Source organism: Penaeus japonicus, unplaced genomic scaffold, assembly GCF_977035675.1.
Source record: "Penaeus japonicus unplaced genomic scaffold, GWHDUDI00000001_assembly GWHDUDI00000017, whole genome shotgun sequence".
NCBI classification, from domain to species: Eukaryota; Metazoa; Arthropoda; class Malacostraca; order Decapoda; family Penaeidae; genus Penaeus; species Penaeus japonicus.
In genome coordinates this window covers 17,232,929-17,240,428 of record NW_028234419.1, presented here as the reverse complement: position 1 = coordinate 17,240,428, position 7,500 = coordinate 17,232,929, and the positions used below count along the sequence as shown (strand labels likewise).

At 38.6% G+C, this 7,500-nt stretch overlaps 2 protein-coding genes across 2 annotated transcripts in view; both read right to left on the bottom strand.

Moving 5' to 3' along the window:
• Nucleotides 1-1,505, bottom strand: part of LOC122256398 (uncharacterized) — a 4,593-nt gene extending 3,088 nt beyond the window's left edge. Inside the window, exon 1 of the mRNA XM_043021056.2 lies at nucleotides 1-1,505. This exon is cut by the window's left edge and continues 3,088 nt beyond it. Within this exon, the coding sequence (XP_042876990.2) occupies nucleotides 1-1,505 (1,505 nt within the window).
• Nucleotides 1,506-3,040: 1,535 nt separating this feature from the next.
• The window catches only part of LOC122256399 (uncharacterized), a 6,615-nt gene continuing 2,155 nt past the window's right edge, over nucleotides 3,041-7,500 (bottom strand). The window contains exon 2 of the mRNA XM_043021057.2: nucleotides 3,041-7,500. This exon is cut by the window's right edge and continues 1,644 nt beyond it. Coding sequence (XP_042876991.2) covers nucleotides 4,052-7,500 — 3,449 coding nt within the window. The 3' untranslated portion in view covers nucleotides 3,041-4,051.

Below are 7,500 nucleotides of genomic sequence, written 5' to 3'. Positions count from 1 at the left end.
ATAGTACACCATTGCATGCCCAGGATTTTATGTATTGTTCCTTCTGACAAATTTATGTTCATTGCTCTACCATGATCACCACTCATTATCCAGTGTTTTATTCTGAACCCACCTTCTAGCAATACCTTCTCAATATCTTGGGTCAATATCTTTGCTGATTCCAAATCTCTCACAGACGTAAGTATATCATCCATGTATGTGTCATTACTAATAACTTGAGCCACAGAGGGGTAGAATTCCCTTTGCATCTCTGCAGTATAGCGTAAGGCTAGGGTGGCTATGGCACCACTCGGCCTATCGCCAAAAGTCACTCTTGTCAGCACGTACTGATCTGGTTGTCTGGTTAAGTCCATATCCCTCCATAGGAATCTGTGAACATGCTCTTCTTCAGCTTGAAGCTTAACCGAATGATACATCTTAGATATATCTCCGGCAATCCCTATATAATTCTCGCGGAACCTTAATAAAATACCTATGAGACTGTTCAAAATGTTGGGTCCCTTTGCCCAATAGTCATTGAGTCTGTGACCCATACATTGAGTAGATGAGTCAAAAACTATACGTACTGGTGTAGATACAGAATCTGGTTTTAGTACAGCATGATGCGCAATGTAATGCACTGGTCCTTCATATGCATCAATCTCTGTTTTATCCAACTTCCGTGCAACACCTCTTATTATCATATCTACCAATTCCTTTTGGTAGGCTTCTGCCTGTTTTAGATCCAAAAGGAGTCGTTTTTCTGTCGACTTCAACCGTCCTAGTGTTGCAGCATAATTATTAGGTAACATGTAAGGTCTTTTAATCCAAGGATAGGAGGCAATCCATTGCTTGTTGTCCTCATCATACAAAAGCCCCTTCTCTATCAAGGCTAGCTCACGCTCTTCCTTTAGTGTAAGCTCCTCTGAGACAGGACATTTTCTGCACAAGCAACGAGCACACTGGGGAGCACAAGTCATACCTGCATTTTCCACAGAAAAAAATTCATCCAGCTTTCCCTTTAAATCATCCCTTTTCATATCAGTAACACCAAGATTTAGAATAAATTTAACATTATTGATTTCAGCCTTTGTGCCCAGATATTTGCTTCCATTTTCTGCTGGCAAGCACCCTCTAATACTAAATCCAAAAACATTCTCTGTTAATTCCAATCTATCCGCTCTAGCAATAGGTTGTGGAAGGAGAATGCTGTAGTCCGTTCCAATCAACATATCTAAATCCCCAAAGGGTCTTTTGAAATTCTTCCAGTCCACACTTGAGAACATATGAGACAGTTCCGAGATATCAATTTTTGAAACTGGACTAGCAATCTCATCTATGCCTGTAGCAACAATATTATGCTTCTTACCCCATTTATCAACTAACTCAACTCTGTATTCCTTACTACTAAATTCCTCTGCCACATTTCCAACCTTTGTCATGGTACCCGATACAGGAATTCCTTGACTACCTAATTTCCGTGCCATTCTGTGTGTGATCAGTGTTATATTTGAGCCAGAATCCATAAGACTTTAATGGGTACGTTTTGAAGGGCTATACACAGTGGTAACATCTAATAGAACTGTGGGTCGCACTGAACAACCGCTTTGAGATCACAGCTCCAATACCTTTAGTGAACGCTTCATGAAGCAGTGAATGATGTCGCCTGTTGCACATGCATCATTAATCTTACTGTACATTTCCTTATTTGATTACATTTTTAGAAATATGTCCCACTCGTAGGCAAATAAAGCAAAATAAAAAACTTTTTTTTCCCCCCCCCTTTTCTTTGCTAGTTCTAAACGTTCACTTGCACTCATTGATCTAAATTTACCACACACAGAAGTATCATGCCCATTAAATTCATGTACCCAACACCACTGCTCTCCTCTGATCCTACTTCATCTCTGATGGTTATATGATTGCAAACTTTCATACACACTTGGCTCACCAAAGCCTTTGTGTCATTTCAGCTCATCTTGCAATCCCTTGATCATCTCTAACAGCTGCGAATCATTTTCTCTGCAAACATTAACATTCAATGAATTTCTTTTGCTTCTTTCACTTCTAACACTTGACTGACAATATTCAATCACCTTTCTCTCTGCTGTAAGGAATCCTAACAATTCAGCAAAATATTGTGTACTGTCCTGAAATGTCCTGTGACCGTAGAACCCGTTCTCATCTACGCTTCTGCTCCCTAGGTAATATGCTTTCAATCATACTCACAATGTTAACACAGTTCATCTCCCTTTCTAAATTTACCTTTTTTAGATCCAAAAAACATCTCTCTACTTTACGAACCATATGAATGAATCCCCACTCATCATTGTCTGGGATGCACTTTAGCTCCTTTAAATCATTTATTACTTCATCAACCAATTTACTGGTTCTCCATATTCCTTCTTTAACTGTGATATCATTTCTTGTAATCTCTTTCACAACCCAATTATAACCTTAATCACTTTCCCAACCAATAATAACCCTTATGGGTCCCCTTCCAAACACTGTTTTAGAAACTCTGGTTTTTTTACCAATAGGATGAACCAACAATGCTGTTGACTTCATCAATAAATCCTGGTAAGATTCCTAATGTGCCACCAACATAGGCAACTTCATGGCTCAATTTTCAGTTTTAAAACTGAATTGTTTCTCTTGTAATATACCACTTTCATCATCCTTTAGGCTGATAAACCAATAAGTTTGCAAAGGTATCACATTTGCTTGTTTTTCAAACTCATTTAAGTATTCTTTGCTTCTGGATTACTGATTCCTTCAGCACTGTCTACATAGTTACTCAATTAATTTCCTCACAGCAAATTCTAAGTTTTAAATCTCCTTCCATCCACAGTACACCTCCTCAACCCTCACACGCATCTCCTTTTTCTGCTCTGTCAAGAAACAAATTAACTTTCGCTGGAAAATTGCGTCTGGCTGTATCTCTCCACTCTCAAGGAAGTCTCCACGTCCCCAATCATCCAGTGCACTCCCTTCATCTTGTCTTCTTCGCGCTCCATCGGTAGAAGTTGAATTGTTGCACGAGGAGAATCAAATAGCAGTTGAAAGCGTTGTCTTTATTAATATTCAACCTGGAATATAAATGATCCATGAATCCTGTACAAATACTATAAAGTACATGGTTGCTAGTAAATCTTGGGTATTTATTACATTACAATAACAAAACAATATTCTTGAGTATACAGGGAAACTTAAAACTTCAAACAATGAATTCCTCACACATGTACCTAAATCACAATAACAAAATACAATAACAAAACTTCAATGATATATACACAACATAATTCAAATAAATCTCATATAAATAATATTCATCCAAGTACAGAAATGAAATAATCAGAAACTCACTTCTTTCGCCTTTGCCCTTTCCACAATCTCCTGTGCAAATTTCTTCCGGTCCAGCAGCATTAATCCAATACTCAATGCCCTACAGAAGGAAGTCACTTTGTTTCTGAGACACTAAACACTAATTCAAGTAAATCATAAATCCGTATCAATGTTCAGGGATCACAAAGGTTCAAAACAAAATGTACAGTTCCGTCCACGTGACTTCCTCCGTCCAACACAACCAAAACACGAGCCACAACCGCAACGCCATCTACAATACAAGATCTCTCTCGCGCGTAATTTGAAATATCGTTCACGATACACTCGGCCCCCCAAACACTTTGAAATCCAATGGTGAAGAATACCCCGACATACTATTCTCTCTCCTCAACAGGTAGTAAAACAACCAACCTGTGCACCGATCTCTTCATGAATTTATCTCTTTCCCCTTCATAGGTGGATCCTTCATTGCAGGATTTATATCTTACTGTTACATCCCTAACCATTGAATCTCTTCCAAACTCTGTAGACACAACCTCACCCATCTTCCAGGTCCCTCGTATCGCATTAGAGTCTTGGATCAACACAATATCCCAATCTGAATGTTTCTAAATTTGCTATGCCACTTTTTTCTTACAATCAACATTGGGAAAAAGTCCTTTTGCCAGCGCTTCCAAAAACTGAATACAATATTCTGTGTGAAATGTAATCTCTTATTAAGAGTAGACTACAAATCAAATTTCCCAAATGGTGCCTCTCTATTGCTTCTACCAAGTAATAAATCATTCGGGCACAAATAGCTCCCAAGTTCAATAGTGTACCCAGGTTTCATACCTATTGGACGGCTATTAATGAGGTTGGCTATTTCAAACAAGACTGTATGAAATTCAGCATAAGTCAGAATACTTTCACCAATTGCCTTCTGAATACTCATTTTTACAGATTTAATCAAACTTTCACAGGATCCATTTAACCATGGTGCATCACTTGATCTATTGAATGACCACTCAACACCCTTATTGCTCATAGATCTTACAATGTGTCGCTTGTCCAATTCTCTACTGATTTTGATCAATTCCTTATTAGCTGCAACCATCTGCGTGCCATTATCTGAGTGAATAGAATAAGGATATCCTCTTATGCTTACAAATCTTTGTATTGCACCTATGAATGCCTCTGTACTATAATTCTCTACTATATCTAAATGAACAGCTCTACTAGACAAACATGTGAAAATGACACCAAAGCATTTACCATGAGTTCTACGTTTAACAGAATCTCTAATAGCAAAGGGCCCAAACAAATCAGTAGCAGTATGATAAAATGGGGGAGATGGTTTTAGTCGTCCCTCTATGACTTGCCCCATACATTGTTCCTGCAGATTCTTGTCAAATCTTCTGCATTTCACACATTTGCCTTTTACAGATTTTATCAGTCTGCGTGCCCCTGGAACCCAAAATTTGGAAAGTAGCTTCGCTAATGTTGTTTCAATTCCCTCATGATTCACATTGTGCAATTCAGTTACAATCAATCTTGACAAAAGGTGATCCTTTGGTAAAAAGATAAAATTATCTCTGTTCCAGTTATTCTTTAACCACGTCTGGATTCTACATCCTACAACCAATATTCCATTTTCCATTGAGGGTCCCAAATTCTTAAGTCTAAGCCTCCAGTCAGTGATACCCTTCTGGGCTTCCATTATCCATAGTCTTTCAGCTGATTCAGCAAATTTGTTGGACGGCATTTCAAATAATGCCTTAAGTGACTTTCGTTTATACACAGATAAAACTCTGGCAGTAACCTTAATCAGTTTATTGTAGCTGTTAAATCTACCCAAGTCAAAGTCTTCCATTTGTATGCAGCTCTGGCCCTCAGGTTGGAGAGAACTCTCACACACCATGACATTATCCTGGTTCATCAGCTCATTATCAACATTCTGATATATTGGCCATAATTCGCGAGGTTGACTGAAAAACTCAGGCCCATTTTGCCAAAAACTCTTACTGTGTAGTTCACATGGTTCATGTGGTTTGGTTACAAGATCAGCTACATTGTGTGTGGAGTCTACCCACCACCATTCCATTGGCTCGGTCTTACTTTGGATTTCTGCCACCCTCGTGGCTACGAACGTTTTAAAGTAATAGGATTCCTTTTGGATTTGGGCCCTTACAATAGTCGAATCAACAATATGAATGATCTCCTGGAATCCCAATTTTAATTCTTTAATCAGAGTATGTCTCAACCTAGATGCCAGTACAGCTCCACAAAGTTCCAATCTGGGAATTGTTATCTGTCGGTTGGGAGCAATACGGTTTTTAGCGGCTACCAATCTCACAACTACTTCTCCTGAATTTAACACCCATCGTATATAAGCACAACATCCATATGCAAATTTGGATGCGTCTGAAAACAAAATTAATATTGGACATCCATCTACATTTAATGGCTTGATGGCACATCGCGGAAATGTTAAATTCTGAATGCCATAAAGACCAATAAAAAATGCCTTCCACTCCTTTTGCATAGCTTCACTCATTGGCTCATCCCATTTGATCGTTTTGTTCCCCTCTGCATCTTCATTTGTAGTAATAAGATCTCTCATAAGAATTTTTGCCTTTAATACATATGGTGTAATAAGTCCTAAAGGATCATAAATTGATGCAATCTGGCTCAAAACCATCCGCCTGGTTAATACTGTCGGAAAGAATTCATCAAATTCATTTACATTCAAATCTGGTCCAGTATGTATCCTTTTTACTCTTTTGGAAAAGTTAATCTTTACCTTAAAGGAAAATTCATCCTTCATAGTACACCATTGCATGCCCAGGATTTTATGTATTGTTCCTTCTGACAAATTTATGTTCATTGCTCTACCATGATCACCACTCATTATCCAGTGTTTTATTCTGAACCCACCTTCTAGCAATACCTTCTCAATATCTTGGGTCAATATCTTTGCTGATTCCAAATCTCTCACAGACGTAAGTATATCATCCATGTATGTGTCATTACTAATAACTTGAGCCACAGAGGGGTAGAATTCCCTTTGCATCTCTGCAGTATAGCGTAAGGCTAGGGTGGCTATGGCACCACTCGGCCTATCGCCAAAAGTCACTCTTGTCAGCACGTACTGATCTGGTTGTCTGGTTAAGTCCATATCCCTCCATAGGAATCTGTGAACATGCTCTTCTTCAGCTTGAAGCTTAACCGAATGATACATCTTAGATATATCTCCGGCAATCCCTATATAATTCTCGCGGAACCTTAATAAAATACCTATGAGACTGTTCAAAATGTTGGGTCCCTTTGCCCAATAGTCATTGAGTCTGTGACCCATATATTGAGTAGATGAGTCAAAAACTATACGTACTGGTGTAGATACAGAATCTGGTTTTAGTACAGCATGATGCGCAATGTAATGCACTGGTCCTTCATATGCATCAATCTCTGTTTTATCCAACTTCCGTGCAACACCTCTTATTATCATATCTACCAATTCCTTTTGGTAGGCTTCTGCCTGTTTTAGATCCAAAAGGAGTCGTTTTTCTGTCGACTTCAACCGTCCTAGTGTTGCAGCATAATTATTAGGTAACATGTAAGGTCTTTTAATCCAAGGATAGGAGGCAATCCATTGCTTGTTGTCCTCATCATACAAAAGCCCCTTCTCTATCAAGGCTAGCTCACGCTCTTCCTTTAGTGTAAGCTCCTCTGAGACAGGACATTTTCTGCACAAGCAACGAGCACACTGGGGAGCACAAGTCATACCTGCATTTTCCACAGAAAAAAATTCATCCAGTTTTCCCTTTAAATCATCCCTTTTCATATCAGTAACACCAAGATTTAGAATAAATTTAACATTATTGATTTCAGCCTTTGTGCCCAGATATTTGCTTCCATTTTCTGCTGGCAAGCACCCTCTAATACTAAATCCAAAAACATTCTCTGTTAATTCCAATCTATCCGCTCTAGCAATAGGTTGTGGAAGGAGAATGCTGTAGTCCGTTCCAATCAACATATCTAAATCCCCAAAGGGTCTTTTGAAATTCTTCCAGTCCACACTTGAGAACATATGTGACAGTTCCGAGATATCAATTTTTGAAACTGGACTAGCAATCTCATCTATGCCTGTAGCAACAATATTATGCTTCTTACCCCATTTATCAACTAACTCAACTC